Source organism: Sardina pilchardus, chromosome 5, assembly GCF_963854185.1.
Source record: "Sardina pilchardus chromosome 5, fSarPil1.1, whole genome shotgun sequence".
In the NCBI taxonomy this organism is placed as follows: Eukaryota; Metazoa; Chordata; class Actinopteri; order Clupeiformes; family Clupeidae; genus Sardina; species Sardina pilchardus.
The window spans coordinates 12944976-12967724 of record NC_084998.1 but is presented as its reverse complement, the minus strand read 5'-3'; the positions used below and the strand labels follow the sequence as shown (position 1 = coordinate 12967724).

Sequence of the window (22749 nt, the reverse complement as noted above, 5' to 3'; positions counted from 1 at the left end):
ACAATGATATTTTCATCAGTAAGCATAAATTGCCCCAATATGTTCTGATAGTGTACTGCGTGTACTGCTACTGATTTGATCTACGCTGCATTCCAGTCTTGAATATGCCTATTAGAGGATATAGTCAAGTGCAGCGTTAGCATTTTATAGAGCCCAAAGAAAAGGGTTAAGGTGCCATAAGTCCCTGACTAGTTTCATACATCGATTTTGCCACATTTCTTCAACCATGAAGTTAATGCATGAGTAGCCTATACATGGAAATACATATATTGTTTCTTCTCTCTGATTAAAGCATGATATGATTCAGATTCATTGGGCAATTGGGCACTCCATTTAGAACACAGGTGCGATGAATCCTTTTCTTTTTTTCAGTTTATACACACATTCAGGCTAATACACAGCAACTTACTGTATTTGCACCAGTGTTATTGTGGTTATGATTGGGATTTGGCATTGTGAAAGACATCAGTGTAGGAAATGCTATATAACATGAGAAAACCTCTGTTAATTCCTCATGGCAGAAGCTTGTTGCTTTTGTATCACACATACCAGTTGGCATTGCATTCAAGTTACCACAGTATTATACATTTTAGCAAGTACCATAAGTTTGTCCTGTCAAAAATTGTGGTGAAATTTTGATCAATGCAGGGCAAATGATGAGGACAGAATATGTGGCGTTATTCAGGAGTTTGGTAGGTTGGCTCCCTCTGCTGTTAAGTTGTTCTTATGAAAAATGACCAAATCACAGAGCCCATCTTGTCTTCTCTGGTTGTTCAGATGACACTTTGTGTTATTAACAAGGAATTGGGACATGTGGAGGTCTAAGAATCTAGATGATTTTGATTACAAGAATGATTATGTTTAGTCATATTTTAATTTATATCATTTGTGAAGTTTATATTTATTTTCTTTCATTTGGTGCAATTTTAGAAAGTTCTAAATTATGTAAACATTGTGGTGCTCCCCAAAAATTGGTCAGTTTAATATACTTTAAGGGTCTATGATGGTTTGCTGTGACTGAGCTACTGAACACTGGAACTTGCAATCAAAACTATGACTATTCTGGCTTGACCTTTGACCCAACTGTAGATTACAAGAACACCCTCTCTTGTTTTTAGTGTATGTACAGTGTCATGGTCTCGTTTCTACAAAAGATTTGACACCATCGCATTCTCTACTGCCTTTTTAAAGACGTCATGTGGCCACCTTGCTGTTTCTCGTTCTGTAACAGTTTGGTTTATAATGTGATGATCTGTCAAGCACTTGCTGTTTTGTATGAAAGAGATGTACATGAGAAGGTTTGAGTGTTATAACTAACTGTATATAATAAAGGATGCCATCAGAAGTTTCTGTTCTTTTTCAGGGCGAGCTTTTAGTGTTACAGTTTTGGTCGCGTTTCCTGAATGACCATCTGTTGTCGACACAGGGAATACTTTGCACATATTTTAGTGCTAAATTCATAAGTGTGTGTTGAGCTACTGAAGAAATGGAATTCATTTAGTATGTCGATTTAGCATATCTTGTGTAATTTACAATAATTCACAATGTTACGATGCTACAAGTGACAGAGAGCAAGTACATTCATTGACATCAAACATGTGCAAACTAGTATGTGCTGTGTTTGTACCCTAAAGGTGTATGAGGTGACATCTTCACAGCATAAAAAACAAACTTGCCTTGATATTTCTGAACTTTATTTTGAGATGCCTCACATTATCTCCAATTCACCCACCATACAGGTGAATAGGTCAGCTCAACCCCATTAGTGTCACATTAGATCGCAGAAGTTCTGATAATAACGCTTTCCTTTCCAGGGGCTGCATTCTCAACCATCCATGTGGCACTTGTGTCAGTCATAACAGGCTAGAAGTCCATCCTATGTCAAAAGAGGCAGTGTAGAGATATGGAACGAGATGTGTAATGCAGCTTACACTTGTTTTCAAGTGCTACATAGTCATTTGAGAATCCAGGCCCCTGAAAACCAGGAACCATAGGAACAGCATTCTCCTACAGCCTTGGGCCACTTTTGGACACATCAGCACAAGAGCTTCGCACATCAGCAATATTCATTGGGGGTTAAAGGAAACTGAGGGAAGCAGACTACAAAGAACTTAATGGAGTGTCGTTTTGTGCTTGAGTGGCACCACATCGGTCACATTTTACGAAGTCAAAACCTGTTTGAAGACCTGTTATCCCAGAACCCAGAGGCAATGACTGAGAATTTGGATTGTTTTCGACAAAATTACGCAAACTGCAGAATGCACACACCACTCTGAGACCAAGATATTGGTTTGTCTCATCTATTTTTGGAGAAAGAGAGACACATGCATACTTTCCTTCTACACTTCACATGGCTCTGAACACCAGGCGACCACTGCAAAAGCAGAGCGCTGCTGCATGATTTTGTTGGCAATGATTTGTCTTCATGGGATGCCTACTTGTATGTCTGTCCTTTGTCAGTGTCAATTTTTACAAGGCCAATTTAACCACGACTGGTTTACTTCTTATTCAATTATGTCGTTCAGATCAATGTCTCATCCAGCTGAAATTACATCATGTCATTCGCCTTGTGGGACACATCCAGAAGTAGGACTAGACGGTATTTGTGCAAGATAGGAGTGATAATAATGAGCATCTTTACCACTTTTTTCAGGCAAAAATGCATATCCACATTGACTACTACATCCATCCGAATGCTGTATTTGTCCCAGATCTTAGCAACTGTAAACTAAGCTCTGTAAACATAGCTAGAAAGTGAAACGTTGTGTTAGGACCAACTAGATGATGCTTTTGTACATGTCCTATCGAGGCACACATAGTAAAGCCAGCACAAAAGAGAACATATCCTCACATGTTCAGACAAAGATCCTTGAGAGGTTCCTCAAAATGCACACATTAAGTAGAATTAAATTAAAACAAACCACTAAAAACATTGTAAACATTAAACACGACATTCTTCGAAATTCATCACTGCCCATTCAGCCAGCTCTGTCGCTGTGCAAGATCAATTTGGTAGAGGGGTCTCCGTGTGCAAAACTTATGCACTAGACAAACATTGTACAAATCAAAATAAATTACACAGCCTTTTGATTAATTCCTCTGGTTTGAGAACAAGCATTCCTACTCACAGCTTTCTTTGTGTGGGCGTAATATATATTTTATAAGTTATGTCAAGTGGATGAAACACTGAACTAGCGAATATGCTGCTGAGGTGAAAGAACGATCAACTTTACTCATATGGAATGACTCTGAATGGTCATCCTCCATCATTCACCGGTCAGAATAATAATAGTAATAACAAAAATGAGAGATATAAATAGTGTTCAAACATTCAACGAAATCAAATAGGTTGCAGAGAGCAATTATCTTTTGAAAAGAAAAAAAAAAAAACAGAAAGAAGGAAAAAAAATCAGCATCTGAAGCAGAGAGCAGAATGAAGGCAATAGGAGTAAAGTAAACAGTCTCTAGCAGACAGAAGGTGCTCCCACCAGAACAGGCGCCGGGCGCTGAAGAGGGTGTAAGAGGACACAGACAGGGGCATTGTTCCAGCTGGGATCACGGCGGCGCCTTCGCCACCAATCCCCTTCTTCCGCCACACCTTTGCCTCTGTGCAGGCACAGAAGAGAGCCAGGAGCTGGAGTGTTGACTCGGTACAATACAAAATTCATTCTCCACCACTGAGGTCCTGTCCTGCCAAAACATGGCATGGATGACTGCAGAGAGAACCAAACAAACAAACAAACAAAAAGAAAGAAAGAAAAGCAGAAGGAAGAACAACACTGTGGTGCTTGGCACGAAACGATAATGGCAGCGTTTCTGTTGTGGATGCCGTCGATAAAAAGATGCACAGATCGTATGACCAAGGAATGAAGTTCCCCTTTGGGAGCAAGAGGCTCTGGTGTAGTTGGCTGGCCACAGGCAAAACCACATCAGTCAGTGGTGACAACAGGCATAAAAATAAGAGTCCTTCTTCTGACCCAAGTCTACTCCTTTCTCCTCTGCAAAGAGAGATAAGAGAAATGGGTCAATCGCTTGATCTGTAACTGAAGCACAAAAAAATAATACTTCCTCAAAATGCCATTTTGCATCCTCTGCGGAGGAGCACAGGCTTGAGGAGTATCTGACTCCGTCAGCAGCTCTAAAATAAATAACTGTCTTATTATCTCTGTACAAGGTGTTCGGTCAAAGTAAACGTTTGAGTTTAACAATATGTAATAAGTCATAATTTGTCTAATTTAGTCAAGACAAACGGCAGTTTCCTAAACTTGGTAAACTGTAAGGAAAAGGTTGTCTTACCAGGCATGACCTCAAACGATGAACTGTTATAGTCTTCAGCAACCTTTTGGAACAGTTCATCTGTAGACCAACAAAACATAAAATTGGTCTTTTGATTTAATTTTGGCCAAAAAAATGCTAGTCTAGTTCAGGTCAGTTACAGTAGGTTAGGTTCATAACACTTAAAAACACTGAATTCTTACTGTATAGCATGAAGAGAACCCAAAGGCTTCTACCAACACTTAACAAGAAAATTCCACTTACCCACGTTATTTCCAGTTTTGCTAGAAGTCTCATAATGTTGGGCCCCAATCTCTGCAGGAAAAAAACAAGACAGATGCCTCTGTAATGACACTTAGTGACACACTTAGCAGATATTGCACACTTAAGACCAAAGGTTCAGTCCTCAACGCAGGTAAACGGGTCCTGATATCTGAGCTCAGCAGCCTATCAAATACACCCTACTTCTGTGTCTCTACAGCAACGTTGGAGCATGAACGCTCCTAAGGGCAGACTGGCTGAACTTGTGTATGACTCAGTCTGAGACACTTTCCTTATATCCCATTTATTGAGCCAGCACTGTTCCTGGACTATACAGGAACACCAGAGTTCTTGTAAGCACAAAGACTGAATGGCCAGACAGATGAAAGTAAAGAGAACTTCAATGATTTGTGGAAAAATAATTATACCATCAGCAAAGTCCTGCACGTCGTGGTAGTCCACCTGTCGAGCACCTCTGTCCGCCTCAATTAGGTCATTTTTAGTACCGCACAAGTAGATTTTGCAGTGCTTAAAAAGACAACAAGGACAATATCAAAGACAATGTTAAACCAGCCAATACAGCAAATGCTTTGGAATCCTCTTTTAATGGATCCATTTAATTTTCAAATATTAAAGAAGCATACAAATTCTTGTCAGAGCCTCCAAAAAAAATTACCTCTTCACAGTTTTGTAATTCCTTTACCCAAAATCTGGCACGCTGAAAACTACTGCTGTCTGTTAGGTCTATAAGGAAAGGGAAGTGACATCACAGGTAAGTTGCATTGTTCTGAATTATGTTATATTCTATAAGAGCCAACACCAAAGAAGCTTTACTAAGAAAAGAGCTGATATGAATTAAACAGGATGCTAGATGACTAAAGAGTAGCATAAACACCATAATGGAAAAGGTTGCACACCAACATTTCTGCAGAACAAACAATCATAACAAGAGTAAGAAGAGACTACAATACTGTCTTCGATAGTGATCTGGTAGCAACAGTGACAAGCCAACTCACCATAGCACACGATTGCTGCTCGTGCCCCCCGGTAGTAGATCCGACTCATGGCTTCATAGCGCTCTGATCCTGCAGTGTCCTGTCATTCAAAAAGGGCAAAGGTCAGGTCTTTATGAGCAGCTCTTCAAAAACTCTGTAACATGTTCCTGTAACTCAGCTGCTTAGCAACCACTCTATATTCTACCAAATAAAGGTCATGGGATCATGTTCCAAGAGGGGAAGACGTACTAACCAATTTATATGTTGTAGTGCACAACAGTTCTTTAGTTCATTTGGATGGAGGCAACTGCCAAAATGCTTGACTGGGATGTTACAGACATTTCAGCGGTATCCACCAGCGTTTAAAGGCATTCCTGACTAGAATATTGCTACATTACAACACTGAATCTGATTAGCTATAAGGGGCTTGATGGAACATTATGTAAATATAGCACCATATAGAATGATGTACTGATGGGTTACCAAACCAATGAAAACCATAAACATGCATGACTACCATGAACAAGCTGTAGGTAGTGCCAATTAGCTATACCTCAGTTTCATAAACTTTGCTACTTAAGAGTCAATGGACATGAACACAAACATGCTACAATAGAAATATACTTAGACCTTTCTGTCACTGAGCAGTTCCAAACTATTATTGAGTCTGACCATATTTGTTTTTCTATCTTAAATCACATATAAAAGGGTGTTTCTAAACTAACTGGGAAGTCACATCTGGGTCACATGCAAAAATGAGAATTAGGTCAAAAGCTGCCGATAATCTGAAAGTAGCTTATATGACACTCACCCATATTCCTAGAGTTATAACTTTATCTCCTACATGGTTTGGCTTGGCAACAAAAGCAGCTCCAATCGTCTATGAAATGAAAGGATGAAAGTTTAGTGTGATTTCAGTTCATCTGGGAATTTACCCTTGGTATGTTTTTTTTTTATGTACAATAATATTTTTTGTTGTTTTTGTTACACAACATGCCATTTTAGTCTTTCAATTAACTTCACTCTGGAAATGTCTTTCTGTCACCAGAATGGTTAATCCCAACTTGTGATGTTGTTCATCTTTGGCAAGACGTTGGTCATGCTCAAATACAACAGTGAACTTGCCAAAAGGGGAACTGGTTTGACTGGAATATTTGACACTGCCGGGCACTCTCATAATGTATCAAGTGAATTAGATTAGTAGTGACATACAGCAAGTACGAAAACTAAAGTTTAGCCCTTACATTTTGATAGGGTCCAACAAGGAAACGGTGGTGGACGTATCGCTCCACCAGGCTGGTTTTTCCAACACTTTCTTTTCCCAGCATAACCACCTTGGCATCAACGCGCATCGCTGTCATGGTCAGAAAGATTTCGTCCCTGAGAAGAGGAGAGGCGAAACATAACCATAGTGGAAAATATGATGACACTTAGAAGGAACCAACAAATCTACATACAGTACAAAGAAATGCTACTGTAAGCAGCGTAACAATTTCACGTCTAGCATCTTTTAAGGTAACGATTATTACCATAATAATTTACAACAATAACTGACAAGGATATAGCACAGGGTGTTGGTTCCTCTATTTTACAGAACATAGAGTACCATGCTGGCTAGCGGAGCCGCAAGAGACGCTGCTATTTCGTTTTTGGTCTTCACATAATCAGTTAATGTTATAAGCATGTCTACAACAGCCAACTTGTTGGCCAACTTGTGAAATCTCATGATGGAAATTTGAGAACAGGTAAACAGTTTGTTGACAATAATGTTACTGAGATCTGCGAATATCGTCACATTTACCACATGGTTAATTGTAGTTAATTTGTTGTACAACTTGCTAATTATAAAAGCAATCATCTGAACATTTACGTCCTAAGTTAGCCATTATAAACAGTATGAATAACATTGGGCATGGCAGCTGGCTAACAACCTCAAGACCATTTTAACATGCTAACAATAATGGGGACATCTTTTTCTATCGTTAACGTTGCGTTATCGCTCCAACAATCACCACTTAGCTACTGAAAAGTGCAATGCCGAAGATCTAAAAGATAGTTAGCTAAACGATAACGTTTTGTCTTTGTTGATACTGTTTTCAACGTCAACTTGGACTGGTTCGATTGTTAAGGCTAGTGTAACTTAAGGTTAGCTTAGCCTGTTGACTTGGATATGCAAAATCCACGCACAGTTACCTTTTCAGACTGCAACAAGAAACTGTCAGAACAGCTTCTAACTAATATCAAATGTGAAGTTATTCGATAATGCCAATAATGTCAAGTAACGTCAATACAACGATATTTGTTCATCATTGACATCGTTAACGTTACTTGGCCTCAGACATTAACGTTAGCATACCAACTTTGATAATATGGAGGCAAGATTATTGGACCTGTGATATGTATTAGGTCTCATGTTCACTTTAAAAGAGGACTATTGAAACGTAGTTTAAGTGTATAATTAAATCATTATTTACCTTTCGTTGACAGAGATTCCGACTAGATGGGTTTTGCTTTGTTTGCTAGCTAGCTGTTCAGTTAGCGTCGAGCTATTTAATACTACTTCTTATACGAGCTGAGCATGGGCCAGCTCCTAAAACAGCTTCCGTGCGCATTGACTCCACATCTTAGAAGATAACATCTATTCAACTGATTCAAAACACTCGAGCAGAGTGTGGGAAGAGCACAGTCTGATATACTACTGTGGAGACCATGGGGCTGTGACTGGACTGCTCAAGAGGAACCAAAAACATGAGAATGCAAGAACAGAAAGCGCGACGGAAGCCCATAAGTTCCAAACCGTCTAATGTCAAAAGGCTTGCGTAATTTGTAACGAATACTATGTTTTTTCTCTTCTTCTTCTTCTTTCATGCTAAGTCGTACCTCTCACAGTTAAAATGGAAATGGAAATAGTTAGAATATTCTTTATTCTATTCTATCTGGGATTTAGGCAGGTGCTCAGAAGGAAGGAAACACAAGATCTGATACACTTTTGGAGAGAGGAGCATCTTGTTTCCTCTGTTCCTTCCCTGATGCGGCTCACTAGCCCTTGTGAAACAGGATTGATATAATTGGAGTAATTGGAATGGTTTTAACAGATTTGCACAGATCTTGTCTTAAATCACAGCTGTGAGGATATCCCCAAATACAGCCCACTCCTATCATTTTGAACCATACAATTTAACTGAATCCCCAGCTCCCTCCCTCCCAACATCAACATCATCACCTCTTGCGTCAGGTAGGAAGGTTATCTCGGGATGCTCTAATGTAGACTAGGCTACTGTGAGTCGGCTATCAATTTCGACCATAAGTGTAATTGTCAGACCGTAGTTGGAATGTATCATGTATCTCTATAATCTATTCGCAGATCAAGACATTTCCCCAAAAACATAAGTTTTTATCCGAGACAAGAAAGTATGATCATTGGCTAGTGCAATTCATCACGAATGATTACGGCCTGGCCACCCCTAGCTGCTGAGGAGTGGGTGGGACCACATATCCCATTCCACCGAAGCAACCACGACTTCTGGTTAGGTCTATGAATAAGGATTTCCTGTTGGATTGCTGAGTCGCGTTATTTTAGACAAAGCTTGCAAAATCATCTTTTCCGAGAGATCTGATGTCTTAAATAGTTTATAACTGTAGTGTGCGGTCTTAACGGAGTTGTATCCGCAAGAAACGTTAGCTTTCAAGACATTCTTTAAGTAGCCAGCTAACCTAACTTAGCTATCGTTAGTCTGTCAAAAATGTCAGAGCCGACGGTCGCAGATACTCGCCGGTTAAACTCAAAACCTCAGGATCTTACGGACGCCTATGGTCCACCCAGTAACTTTCTTGAAATCGACGTTTATGATCCTCAAACCGTTGGTGTTGGACGAAACCGTTTTACCACGTACGAGGTCCGAATGAAGGTACGTTAAGTCAACATTTTGCTATGTTGCTAACTTCGTCTTCGTAAGCGACTGGAATCTTCATTTGAATCGAGGTTTTGGGTGAAGTCTGGTCCGAATCTTGGATAGCTTACCTGCTGCATCAACTGGTTATTTGCTTTCATAGATATACAAATGGTGTTTACACCTGTGACCTAGAGAGGAATTGGCTGTTAAATATAGGCAACAAACGTTTTGCCTCTAGTACTGGTGTCTGTTTAGCTAGCCAGCTAGCATCGATGTTCATAGCAAGCTATGGCTAGCTATCCAAGGTAGCTAGCAGAGGGTTAATAACATTAACGTTAATGGTGTTTGACAGGTCCTATTCGGATGGAAATAACAACCAGATCGCGACAACACAACAACAGAATATAGCAAAATGGGCCAGTTGTCTGGATCACCAGTACTATCAGCTTGCTTGACAACTAAACAGATTATAAGACACCTAGCTAGGTTGCTTGACCCACTAACGTGAACGTTACTTGCACAAGGACTTTTGCAATATTAGCTCGCTAACTTCATTGAAATAATTGAGTAGAAGGAGGGTGGTCATGGATTGTGTCAGGACACGGAATATCAAAGATTGAATCAAGTAGCGCACATATTTTGCATTATAATTAGTCATTACACAGGCACTACGACACTGATTATCAGATAACTTGCTAGGTCAACAGCTAATGTTAATGTAGTCGACAACGTTAGGTTTGGGCGCCCTTATCTATAACATTCACACTCTCTTTCCACTTGCTTGAAATAAATGTCACACCCAGTCTCTCTTGATGTAACTTATTTGTGATCTTATTGCAGACAAACCTCCCAATTTTTAAGATGAAGGAGTCATCTGTGCGAAGACGATACAGTGACTTCGAGTGGCTGAAAAATGAACTCGAACGAGACAGTAAGGTAAGCGCCTAATAGTTAGGCAAAACGTTGTTGATTGTAGACAATTGTCTGAGAAGCTCTGAGGTTCATCCTCTTGAAAGTGGTTACTCAAGCAGTAACTTCGTGACGCCAGCTTATTTAAAATGCAACAGCAGCACTTAAATGGGAACCTGCTGTGCAATAAATGTGTCAGAGATCCACATCTGTTTCTTTGTAGTGAATGAGATTATTCCTGAAGGGTTAACTTCAGATAGATAATGTATCCAAACTCAGCTGTGCTAAAGGGAGATGTCTGCCTCCATTTGCTCATTTTCCAACCAAATCTAAAGATCTTTTGATCTCACTTTCCTTTAATTGTCTAAAACAAACTATCTGTAAAATGTTACTGTTCTTAAAAATTGAAGACAAGACGACCAAAAGAAGCATGGCTTTGACCGGTTACCATGGAAGCATACTGACAGAAGAGTATTGGACATTGATTGCATGTGGGAAACATGATAAATGAGGAAAGCCTAACAAGACAGCACATGTTAGCTGTCCATGAGTTTTCAAGGAGTCCAAGAACCCTATACAGTGACAGAATTGATGGGCATTTATTGATGTTTTACCACAACAGAGTGGAATGCTTATTCAGGAGCATCCATTTATAAAAATGGAACACATTTGATTTAATTTCCGTTAATTTCTCAAAACCAGATCTCTTCAGATACAGTGTCACAGAAAACCAGTGACTATTGAAAAATTGGCTGTAGGTCCTCAGTCACATGATGTGAGCATCAATATTTACTGCATCATACCCTCTATAATCATCAGAAGAGTTGCAGTGTCACCACAGTAGAAAATTCTTCTTCTTGGCCATCTTCCATAAAATGTCTAACCTTGGAGTCTAGCCAGCAATATATGTGCAAAGTGTGATCTCAGGGGAGCAATAGACTAGACTTTCCCCCATATGATTGTACCTTGTGTGCATGCCCATCCTCAGGTGGATCTCTATAAATAGATTTGGCTTTATTGGTGCCTTTGAATGTATCAGGTAGTGATTTGCCTATCCACTTGCTGAAAGTGAGTGTTTCACTTTGTTAGGATAGACACAACTAGAGTAGTCTCTTTTAGGTCCTCATAATTAGACTACTCATTCTCTTGCAGATTGTTGTGCCTCCCTTGCCAGGGAAAGCCTTGAAGAGACAGCTACCCTTCCGTGGAGATGAGGGTATATTTGAAGAGTCCTTCATTGAGGAGCGAAGAGTTGGCCTTGAGCAGTTCATCAACAGGTAAGTGTTTGCTCAGTTCTCAAAGAAAAGGTTGTGTACAGTACATAGTTGCATTGCACAAGGTTTTTGTTTTGTGATTCTTGTCTTATCCTAATTAAATGTACAGTCAAGTAAAAACATGCAAGTTATTGACTGCATTGAAAATGCTGAGACTCGTAGTTTCTCATTATACATGGTGTACGTATGCAAACAGATGTTTTATGTGTATGTATGCATACAGATGTTTTTAACAATATAATCTCAACTCCCCACATTTAGCTACACATTGAACATGGACGTTTTTCTGTCACGGTCATTGTTCTCATTAGATCTCATTTCGTCAGTGAACAGCATTCATTCTGTTGATAGATTTTGTGCGTCTAAAACTCTCAGCACCAAAAGGGTTTATGTCACATGGGGAGATTTCTGTGCCATGTTGATTAGAAGGACATAATCTGCAGATTCAGTTGCCAAGGTTTTTTGTGGGGTACTTTTGCAACCAGAAGTGAAACTCATGCCTGAACACACACACACACACACACACACACACACACAGACACACACAGTATAAAAGACAGGTGCACTGCATAGGATAGGAAGACAGGCCTGGCTGCCCGACTGGTTGGGCTTTTGCCTTCCCTTCTTCTCTTTTTCTTTTCTTTTAATAACAATGTAGACAGCCTGGAAAAATGTTCACAGTTTGCATGTCTGAGCTTGAGAAGGGCTCACAGCTTTGGCACCGCCTTAGCCAAGACGCACAGCTAGTGTGACAGCCAGGATGTCTGGCTCTGCCTTCCTAATTCATTTCTTCCTAAGCCCAGAACACTATAGACACAATTGCATTCCACAGACCGACATTAAAGCTGACGCAAAGCTGAACTCAGTGTGTCTGAAAAGCCTTCAGTCCGCCTCTGTAGTATTTCATTGGCTAATGACTTGTAATGACAGAAGCACTCTGGCTTTATTGGAGGTGAGAGATAACCTTTGGTCACCTATAATGATATAGTGGCACCTTGTGAGAAACCCGTGTGAATGAGTTGTAAATGGCTGAGATTGCCTGAGATCCCTTGTCAAAGCGGATGTCCAGTGTACCATCACCTCAAAATGCGATAGATAGGATTACAGCATGAACATCAAGCAAAATCATTTTAGTGTAACTGACGTAAACACAGACCACATTAAATAGACCCTATGCAACATTTTCATAGTCATAAAATCGCTTAAGAATCGTTGTTTTGCTTGACTGGCCAGTTTTATTAAAAACGGTAATATTTCCTCCCGCCCCCAGTGTCCCTATCCGCTATTGCAGCCTTGCAGTTTGTCTAGGAGGCGATCGCTCCTTCTTTACATCTGGAAGTCTGAAATGTGTAAGGAACAAGAAGAACCACGCTTGCAATTTATAAATATATATATATAGCATATATATGTCTAAATATACACGCTAAAGCTGTAGGAGAAGCTCTGCAGAGAAATGCATAAAACGAGCGAAAACTAAAAGTGAAACCGAAACCGGAGATGAAATTGCCAATCCTGCATAGTTTCTCTTTAACACATGCACAGGGTCTTTTTTACTACAGTACATACTGTGGATATTGTACTTGAAGCATTAGGCTTGTCTCACATTGCTCACCTTATAGCTGTCACTTGTGCGTGTGTACTCACATGTCACACTTCTGCTGCAATGCTGCTACAACCAGGCTTATGTCTTTCTATATCGAGCTTGAACACCAAAGCGACGACCCGATGACTCGAGTCATGGTAGGAGGCAGCATCTCACTCAGGCAGTATGAATGCTCCTAACTTTCAGTGAGGCCTTTGAGTGCTCTGAGGCGTAGAAGAGCATTATGTACTGTACATGTAAATGCCTTCCATGCACCATTTCACATGGCACCTCAATCAAAATCATCACATTTTGGACATCATGCACACAATGTAGGAAATTGTGGAACCCAGCCTTGTTCTCTGTAATCTGTCTTAACATTTTTCTGTATTCATTGTTGTTGCCGCTGCTGTTGTTTTTCTTTATCAGAATTGCAGGGCACCCCCTGGCCCAGAACGAGCGCTGCCTACATATGTTTCTTCAGGATGAGGCTATTGACAGGAACTACATCCCAGGAAAAGTAGGAAATTAACTGTGTATTTCATTCATTTATTTATTTTCTTTGTTTGTTTTTGTCCATTTCTGCCCCTTTTTTCGGGAACAACTGATCTGTCCATATCTGCAAGTCTGTCTGCTGTGTTGTGCAGTCAGTTCGTACTGCACTGCAGGACTTTAACATTTTTGACACTTTTTGTGTCCATTCTGGGTATCCTTGATTAACCCTTGCCCTGCCACAGTAAGCCAGTTCATGTTTTTTTACGAGCACACAGAATTGGTTAGGTGACCTTGGTCAGGCTACCGGTCTGAGATTATTGGCTCTCTGTTAATGAATGCGGAAACTCAAGCTAGTCACCTCTGTAACCTGCTGTAGGATGAAGGAAGCCAAGTTACAAATGCATGCAAATGTTACTACACATCAGAGTTTTCTTTCTTATGAATTACTACTTCATTTTTGGGGGGTGCAAAGTGATTCGGTTTCGGTACATGAGATGGTTTCTGTTACAGACAGTGATCTCAAAGAGAAAAAAATAAATGTTGTATTTCTTTCTCTTTCTTCATGTGAACATGAATGATAATATACCATTTATTATAGGCTAGTTTATGCTTTTTTGTCCGCACAGCCTCAGTGTTGAGGTCTCCTTTACCTTGACACAGGTAACTGAGTGTGACGATATAATATTCTAGCATAGAACCGAGCTATATAAGCCATCTCTCTGACTCATACCAATATATTTCCAACCCTTATATTTCCCTTGAGGAAGCACAGACATATTTTCCAACCTTTTTCAGATTTTGTACACAAATGCTGCCCCCGCCATCTATGGAGCCAGCTACTATTCCGCCCAGAAATGTACCCTCCTGCTGACTTAACGTCCACAGCAGTGCACACTGCTCTGTTATGTAATTGGCTTATTCCCTGTTGAGTCACTGCAGAAGCTCAGTGTTGATGTGACTGATGGAGGGTTTTTTTCTCCAGAAGGTGGATGGCTTAATCAAGCCTGTTTTAATCCTCACACATATGTTTCAAAGCCAAGACATGACTCGACTGAGATATGAACTGTTTTATTTTTTCCATCTCACTATAGAAATATGTGCCAAGTTTAAATGAGTGTTCGGCAACTGCCTAACACTTTTGGAGATGCTCATTTCTAAATCATGTTTTGATTTATTTAAGCCATTTGTTTTGCTCTCCTCCGGGGTCAGTGAGATTGTGCCTCACTCATCTACTGGTAAAATAAATTGACAATGTATCATAAAATGTGCACTGTTGAGATGAAGAGCAACAAGCGTCTGACACCATGACTTTGTGTATTTTGTCTCCTTCTCTTAGGTATGAAATGAAGTAAGTTTATTTTCCTTACCATTTGTCTCTCTCATAAAAGTCTTAACCGCATTCTTAAGAGGTGGGTGGGATGGGATGGTCTGATCCAGGTCCTTGCATGTCTTCTGAAATCTTCATTAGTACAACAGAACTGCTGGGCACTTAATATATATCACATCTTCACTGTCCACCGCAGTGTCCACTCACCTGTCACGGTTGCCACATTTTGTAACCATTCCTCCCCATCCCCCACCAACCTCCTTGCTTAAAAGGATCACTAATAATACATGCCATGGTGAATGTGCCAGGTTGCATGATGAGACTGCACGCTTTTAGTTCCACTTTTACATCAGTCACTCGCCACTCACACCAGCAGTGTGTGTGTTTCTTCTCTTCATGCTAACTCTTCACTTGCATCTTCCTATGTATATTGTGTTCTCTAAGGTGGCACTTTTATAGTATAGTAGGCTGGGCAGCAGATTGTCTGGTTTGAGTCTGCGTTTTCACTCATCTACTATTTGTGTCTTTACATCACTGCTGTCTGTCCCCGTACTATTTTACAGAAGTGCTACCTTGCGATGTACAGAAAACACTGGTTTCCTAAATATGGATTAAGCCTAGTCCTAGACTGAAAGTCATCTCCATGGACAAATGCTTTTAGTCATAGACTAGGCTTAATCCATGTATAGGAAAAAAAGGGAAGTGCAAGTAAAGGGAGAAATCCGTTGAGGAAAGGGATGCTGTCCCTTTTGTCAAAGTCTACCCTGTCTCTGTCTGGCTGTTGTCCAAAAATCTTTTTATTTAAATACTATTTTACAAGATCATCAAATCTCATTTTACATTATTTGATTGTCAAACAAAGCACTTATCCCTGATCGTGAAACTACCCATTTAGTGTGCCACCGATACCCAAAGATTGTAGCTAAAGGCAATCGCAATACAGCAGTGTTTTATGTGCAATGAATTGTATTAACCGACTAGTGGAATGGAATAGGCTACATTTGAGATGTGTTCCTTTGGTCGGGCTTGTAAGCATCTGTTCATTTTCCGTCGTCGATAGCTTAGATCTGGCGAACTTGTGATTACCGAAGATACTGCATGCAGATCAACTAGCTTGCACTTTTTTCTTCCCTGTTGTTGGGGAAGCAAGAGCGTCCATCTTATTGTCCTTTTAGATGGGTTAGTGCGCAGTAACAGTTTGCAGTTGATCTTTAGGATTGAGACAGTTACTACCGGTAGTTTCATTATTACGGTTCTTAGGTTCTTCCGATGACTTTATCTCTCGGTAAGATTTTCAGCAGTGGTATAAAGTGGACGTAGGCATGTTGCATGTTGAATTACATTTGAGATTTGAGCAAATTGAACAAGTTAAATTATCACGAATGTCAGATTGATCTCAGATTATCTAAAAAGTCAAGGTTAGTGCAGAATAGGCAATTCAAACTATGTAGATGTCACAGAAAATAGCATTTCACCTCATTTTTGTTACTACATAGACATAGCAACCAAACTATGTCTTTGCTATTGTTGCAATTGCTGAATTAAATTAACCAAATACAAATTCAGCAATTGCACCTGCAAGCAAAATCTCTCTCTTTCTTGTCTTAGATCTTGCATGGTTGTGTGTGTGTGTGTAGTGGGCTAGAAGAATATTACGGTGTTGAAGCAGCTCTGTTTCTGTGTGGTATTGATGTGCTTGGTACAGTACGGTGTGTTTCTGTTGTCCCTGACATCTCTGCCCCCTCCCTACAGACGCCAGAGAGGAAGAGAGGTCTGGTGGCACCCCCACACCGTCCCTCGTGATCCCCCGCTCTGCCATCACCACAGGCCCGGGAAGCACACACGCTCACACACACACACACACACACACACACACACACATAAGCATACACATACACACACCTCTGGCTTATTTCATAAAGGCCCAGCTTTCGCTGATTACCCTACCAGCATTCTCTATTCTGTACATACCGTTGTCCTCCTCTTGAGCAAGACGGCACCAGTGCACTGTGTGTGTGTGTATGTATGTGTATGTGTGTGTGTGTGTGTGTGTGTGTAAGAGAGAGTGAGTGAAAGGGAACCCAGAACACTTCTGGAAGTAAAAAAAACTGGTGCACTGCTGCTTCAAAATGGCCAAGAAAAGAATTGAAAGCGTTTGCTTGATCGCTGGGGAACATTAGGATGGAATATGACTGCTGCTTGGCCCATCTCCTCCCTGAATTCTTTTGTTTTCACTTCAGCCATCAAAGGTTAAGTGTCAGTTACCACAATCATGGCAGTGGGTCATGTTTTTTTAGCATACATCAATCAGTCTGGGGCATGTGACATTATAATACACATTTCCCCTTCTGATCTCCACTTTCCAAATGCTCCCCTCACCCCCACTCCCACAAGCAAACTAAAAGAAACTTCAGCCACTACTATTGATGCAACTTGAAATTCTCGTACAGAAAACAAGTTTGTTGCATCACAGTTTTTGTTATACTGAAATGAACACTTTCCCCATTTGTGTCTGTCTGCTTTCACACAGAGTGATGTTTCATTCAGTAAAAACAAATATCATTTCTTCACCTCAACAGTGATTTTACGGTGTGTTCCGGTTGCATCTCTAAATGATCTGGGTATTTTGTCATTCCATTGGCATTAATGCTTATCTTGCTGTCTATGGAGCATTTTTATTTGTACATTCCTATACTCTTGCCGCTGTCATTAATAATTCCCCAACACCATTTATACACCATGACAGAATGTAGCAATGGAGGGTGAGAGGTTTGAAGACCCCACTAAAATGGACAATGTCTTCCTGTAAGCCAACATTCCATGTATTATCTGCAAGCAACCTCCTCTTTATGTTTTATACCAAGGCTAGCCATGATATGTTTGTCCTTTTTTCTTACTTTCTTTTTTTTTTTTTTTTTTTTTAAGCATCTAATGTGTGCGTCTTTGACATCCCAGCTTTTGTAAGTGCTGTCCAGAATGTATGGTTATCTTACATGCTTTCATGCTGTATAAAATCACTGTGAATAGAATATCCACTGTATTCAAAAAAGTAAAAGTAAAAAAAAAAAAACAGCTTGTATCTGTTGGGCCTGTTTGTTTAAATTTGGTTAATTTCTCCATCTTCATGGCTGTATACTCTGAATTATACAGGTGAACTTTTTATTTTCATACAAATCGCCTTGTGGTTTCTATCCATCATTAAAGTTGCCTCTGCCTGCTTACCCAAGGATGTCTGTGGTATTTTAATTAACATAAGCAAGCAACATTGCATAATATAGTTAAATTTAAATAAATATAGTTACATTATATTGTTAAAAAAAATGGTAAATGCTTTGAGATTTTCTGTGAAAATAACAAAACAAGATTTCTTTTCTTTTTTAATACTCCCATATAATCATAATTCACCTTTCATCATGAGACACTATTTTCGAGAAAGAAATGTTACCATGTTTAAAAAAGAAACATTCTCTGAAGCAATAAAGAACTAAAATAATACACACTAGAACAAAATGCATCATTATATTGGGCCAAATCAGGTATATCAGCGCTCAACTACGTACACTGCACAAAGAGGTAACAACAGATATGATGTTGAGAATTTGGCCAAATGGGAGTTTCTTGAAGAGATTTGTGTTGTCTTTCAACAGGTCCATCTGTTTCAACCCGTGACTACAGAGAACAGTTCTTTTTCAAGAGCGTCAAAGCAGACCATTCAGTGCATTCAGAGAGCAGACCACTTTAGACCACTTTTTACACTTTGTTACATTGCAACCTCCTCATTCTCAAATCACTGAAATGAATCCCATCCTATCATGAATCTACATCAAATTCCCTTAAAAAAAAAAAAAAAAAAAAAGGTATCAGGAATAAAAATGAATTATCAGTGGTCTGAACCCTGAGTGGACTGTGTATGACTGAAGCCTTTGTTTATTACGGAGAAGAGGGCCATTGGCTTTGTGGGGTGATGGCCAATGTCCTATCTTTCCCTGCATCATGTTGTCACTATGCGGCTTTCCCATCACTCAACAGCGGGGCTGTGGGGGTTGGGGTTGGTGATGACGCCCAGGAACAGGGGCACGTGTGTGGCGTCGTCGGTCAGGGCAAACAGGAAGGGCATGTTGACGGCGAACATGGGCACGGAGCGGAGCAGGTGGATGGCGGTGGCGGCCGAGGCCTCGGCGCCCTCCTCGCTCAGGGTGATGGCCGAAGCGTGCTGCACGCTGGACACCTGGAGGGGTCCTTCTGTGATGCCGGACAGGTCCGGGTAGGAGAACAGAGAGCCCAGACCTGATCAGGGGACGGTGAGAGAGAGAGAGATAAACAAGCAAAAATGGAAAGGAGTAAAAGGTAGAACTGATAGAAAAGGGTAGACATAGCAAAAATAATGGTAGGGTATATGTCAACAGGCAAAGTTTTTGTTATGATAAAGCCTATACTATCAAAAGAGAGAAGTTGCGTTGTTTTCCTTGATCTCTCAATTTCAGTCGCTTATTTTAGTCTACTCTGTACCATTTAGTTTCACTGGTGCCCACTGTGCCTCACCGATCTTGGTCAGAGGTTCCTGCAGCTCCTGCTTGTACTCCAGCTTAAACTTGGGCATTTTGACCTGCATGGTGCTCTCAGCCGGCAAGCGAGCGTAGAGGTCCGAGATGTTCAGCTTTGCTGCTACCGTGGACACGTTTTCCGGCCCTGTGCCAGTGGGCATCACCACCAGGAAACTGGTGTTGTTCTTGAATCGGAATCGAGCCACCTGGTTGAGTCATATGGGAAAGGAAGTCAGAGGGTGTCATAGTTACATCGACTCAAAGATCGAATCTGACAAAGTTCTCGTGATCTTTACAATATCAACTCGAGAGAAGATTTGGGATGTTATAGATGTAGGCCTATACTGTGGGTTTATGACTTAATACACAGTTACAACAATAATGGCAAAACAAATGGAAAGTGAGTGAACAGAAATGGCAAGATAGACAGAAAAATCCCACCTGGGCCCCAAGTGCATTGTCGAGCATCATGCTCAGTGGATACTTGGGAGCCAGCATCATGACCACCTCGACAGGCGTGGTACTGTTGATGTAGAACCGGTCTTTGCCAGTGAGCTCTTTGTCAAAACGGGATTCCCATTCCCCTGTAAACAACACGAACCAGTGCAGAAATGGATTTGTAATGTGATTCAAGCACCAAGGAGAATTCTTCATTGTGGAATGTGTGTTCCCAAAATGTGTGTGAGTGTGTGAGACAATGAACAGCTTTAGGCATCATTGAGGATCTGGGTGTCTGCTTGACTGTTTTTTGTTTTTTTTTTCAGTCACACTCAACTTGCTCACCTTTGAAATAGAGTGCATTTAAGAGCAGCAGAACCACACTTGGAGGTATGGTGGTCAGGAAGTTGGTCATGTGACCATGCGTAACCTCCTCCACCCACTTGTTGACTTCCTCCACGTCGGTCAGCGGGGCAGGTTCTGACCTGTACAGCTGTAATGACCGCTGCACAAACTCCTTCTTAACCTCGAAACCTGTGCACGAACGAGACAGTGGAAGAAACCGTGATCAACTGGGTGAAGGGCAGGCATGACACAGAGACAGCTGATCGATCCTGAGAGTGATATGGGAGAACGAACAATAATGGTGGTTGAGACAGCTCTAACAAGGAGAAGACACACAGAGATACATTTTACAAGTTTGTTTTGATTGTTTGCGGAGGGGGTATGATCTGGATACAGTGTTGCCACCACCTCACCTCGGCGCAGGTATAGTCGGGAGGCCACTTGTATGGCCATGGTGTTGAGGTGTTGCTGCAGGCCACTGAGGAGCTTGTGGTAACACGGCAGGTCGCTGGCATGGAGTGCCTTCAGAAGCTGTGCTTGGGTTTCATTGCGTGCCCCTAAGAGACATTAGAGACCAAGGCAGACGCATTAAATTGACTTAAATACAGTATATCAGTGCTGATTGAACTTTGAAATATACAGCACTAGTACAGCATTACACTAATCAACGTTTTATATATATATTCATTCTTTTATTTTACTTTTTATTATTTGTTAATTCGTTTGTTGTCTGTCTTTGTTTGTCTTGGTGTCACAGGTACACTGGCAATTACGTCGCTCCATCCGGCATCATTTGTCTTGTGTGTCAGTGTCTTGTGTGTGTGGAGCGCTTTAAGAAATGTGCTATATAAATTAAAATACTGACCTACTTACTTACTTACTTACTCATAGAGGGCATGATTATACCCAAATAATGTGTAGTTAATGTTTAATTAATGTATAATTGTTTGCCTTCTCTAAACAGGGTCTATGACTAACGACACACCCACACACACACACACAGGCACAAACATGTGACACTGATACAAAGACACAGACGTACCCAGAGCCAGCTGTGAGAGTGCGAGGGCGATGCTGAGGGGGGAGATGAGGACATTGGGTTGCTCTGGACTTGGTTTGAGGTGCTCCAGCAGCGTGAGGCCCAGTTTGGTGAGAGACGCCTCCACCGCCCTGTGGTTGGACTCCACGGAGAAGACCTCTCCACACGCATCGCCCTCCTCCTCCCCTGGAGGCACTGTGGGAGAAGAAGATGGTGCGGCCTCATCCTGACAGAGATAGACAGAGGCAGGGAGAGAGGCATGGAGGGAGAGAAATAGTGCAGATGCGTGAGAGGGAGAGAAGGAGAAATGTCATTTCTGGTATTTCAGAGAGCTTGTTTCTCGGTGTCACTACATGAAGAACTTCAAAAAGTGTCTTAATCATGGTATTGATGTATGATTGTCTGGGTATATTCACCTTAAGATAATATGCAACAACACTGATTAGCAACAGATTGATACTATTCAACAACCCTCTCCTCAGCCCCCTCCCTCCCTCCCTCCAGCACAGGTGCACAGCTCCACTGATGCCATCAGGTCCAGTGTTACAGATAAAGGCTTCCTTACACTGACAGACTTTAACACGATTTGGGAAGGATTCTTGAAAGACTGTAGTCTTTTAACTAATGCCCCTCATTCAAGCTTTACTCAAAAGACTACAATCTCTCATGAATCCTTCCCAAATCTTGTCAAAGTCTGTTGGTGTAAGGTGCTTAAAAGACATGTCTTACCATCATTCCTTGTGTACAGAAGGAGAGCAGCAGGAGCAGAGAGAGATGCAGCACCATCCTGGGGGTCTCAGCCTGCAGTACGGCAACAGAGACTTAGAAAACTCGCCCCCAGACACACTGACTCTGTTGGGGTTCATACTCTAACTCTAGTGAGTATGAAAGCAAGATAGGTTCAAGGAACCAGGCCATGGACTCACTATTCAAATCTCTATGCAAATTAGGTACAAACTCCACCACCAGAGGTGGAAAAGTCCAGCTTCAGAAAGTAAAAGTCCTACCACATATCTATTCATGGGTTTCATCAGGTCCCTTTCCAGAGGTGTATAAAATCAAGCACCATGATTATCAATGCAGACTGCATGGATTACTACACCTGTGGAAAGGGACCTGATGAAACCCATGAATACCAACCATTCATTTAAACCATCTGATTCTAATTAGCACAACTCTTCAGCTAGGTAGAGCAGGTAGATCATCTGTGTTAAATGCACTGGTAAAACCAAATAATAGTTGGATTTTTTACATTCTTTCTGAAGCTGGACTTTTCCACCTCTCCCAGGAATGCATTTTATACTTAACATTAGGTAGGCCACAACACCATATCTGCATTCAATGTCAACAGGACTGCAACACACAAATTGAG

At 41.0% G+C, this 22749-nt stretch overlaps 3 protein-coding genes across 4 annotated transcripts in view; 1 reads left to right on the top strand and 2 right to left on the bottom strand.

Moving 5' to 3' along the window:
• Positions 1-1509: 1509 nt before the first annotated feature.
• rab24 (RAB24, member RAS oncogene family) lies at positions 1510-8278 on the bottom strand. Its single transcript, XM_062536534.1, has 9 exons — positions 8006-8278; positions 6776-6911; positions 6343-6411; positions 5553-5631; positions 5213-5280; positions 4965-5064; positions 4540-4590; positions 4297-4356; positions 1510-3998 (listed from the first exon to the last, which is right to left on the bottom strand). The coding sequence occupies exons 2-9, from the start codon at positions 6890-6892 to the stop codon at positions 3934-3936; spliced, it is 609 nt and encodes a 202-aa protein (XP_062392518.1). The 5' UTR covers positions 6893-6911; positions 8006-8278; the 3' UTR covers positions 1510-3933.
• A 733-nt stretch (positions 8279-9011) lies between these two features.
• LOC134080219 (sorting nexin-12) overlaps positions 9012-22749 on the top strand; it is a 94348-nt gene continuing 80610 nt past the window's right edge. The window contains exons 1-4 of one of the 2 annotated variants that reach the window (XM_062536533.1): positions 9012-9439; positions 10265-10360; positions 11486-11610; positions 13619-13712. In XM_062536533.1, the coding sequence (XP_062392517.1) occupies positions 9275-9439; positions 10265-10360; positions 11486-11610; positions 13619-13712 (480 nt within the window). In that variant the 5' untranslated portion in view covers positions 9012-9274. Of the gene's footprint in view, positions 9440-10264; positions 10361-11485; positions 11611-13618; positions 18238-22749 lie in introns of those variants that run through there. The other variant, XM_062536531.1, reaches the window with a different exon arrangement.
• Positions 18376-22178, bottom strand: LOC134079697 (alpha-2-antiplasmin-like). The gene is made up of 7 exons (XM_062535776.1): positions 22107-22178; positions 21381-21687; positions 20752-20895; positions 20339-20527; positions 19997-20139; positions 19554-19761; positions 18376-19298 (listed from the first exon to the last, which is right to left on the bottom strand). Exons 1-7 carry the CDS (start codon positions 22161-22163, stop codon positions 19030-19032), a joined length of 1317 nt encoding a protein of 438 aa, XP_062391760.1. The 5' UTR covers positions 22164-22178; the 3' UTR covers positions 18376-19029.

Bases quoted from the DNA above. Each gene is read 5' to 3' on its own strand.
- rab24 (XM_062536534.1), bottom strand. From the start codon at position 6,892: ATGACAGCGATGCGCGTTGATGCCAAGGTGGTTATGCTGGGAAAAGAA. The intron at 4,591-4,964 runs GTATAATTATTT...TTTTTCCTGCAG, and splicing joins CGTGCAGGACTTTGCTGATG to AGATTGGGGCCCAACATTAT. The intron at 4,357-4,539 runs GTAAGTGGAATT...GTTGGTCTACAG, and splicing joins CAAAACTGGAAATAACGTGG to ATGAACTGTTCCAAAAGGTT.
- LOC134079697 (XM_062535776.1), bottom strand. From the start codon at position 22,163: ATGGTGCTGCATCTCTCTCTGCTCCTGCTGCTCTCCTTCTGTACACAA. The intron at 21,688-22,106 runs GTAAGACATGTC...TACCAGAAATGA, and splicing joins TCTGTACACAAGGAATGATG to CATTTCTCCTTCTCTCCCTC. The intron at 20,896-21,380 runs GTACGTCTGTGT...AATGTCTCTTAG, and splicing joins ACTCTCACAGCTGGCTCTGG to GGGCACGCAATGAAACCCAA.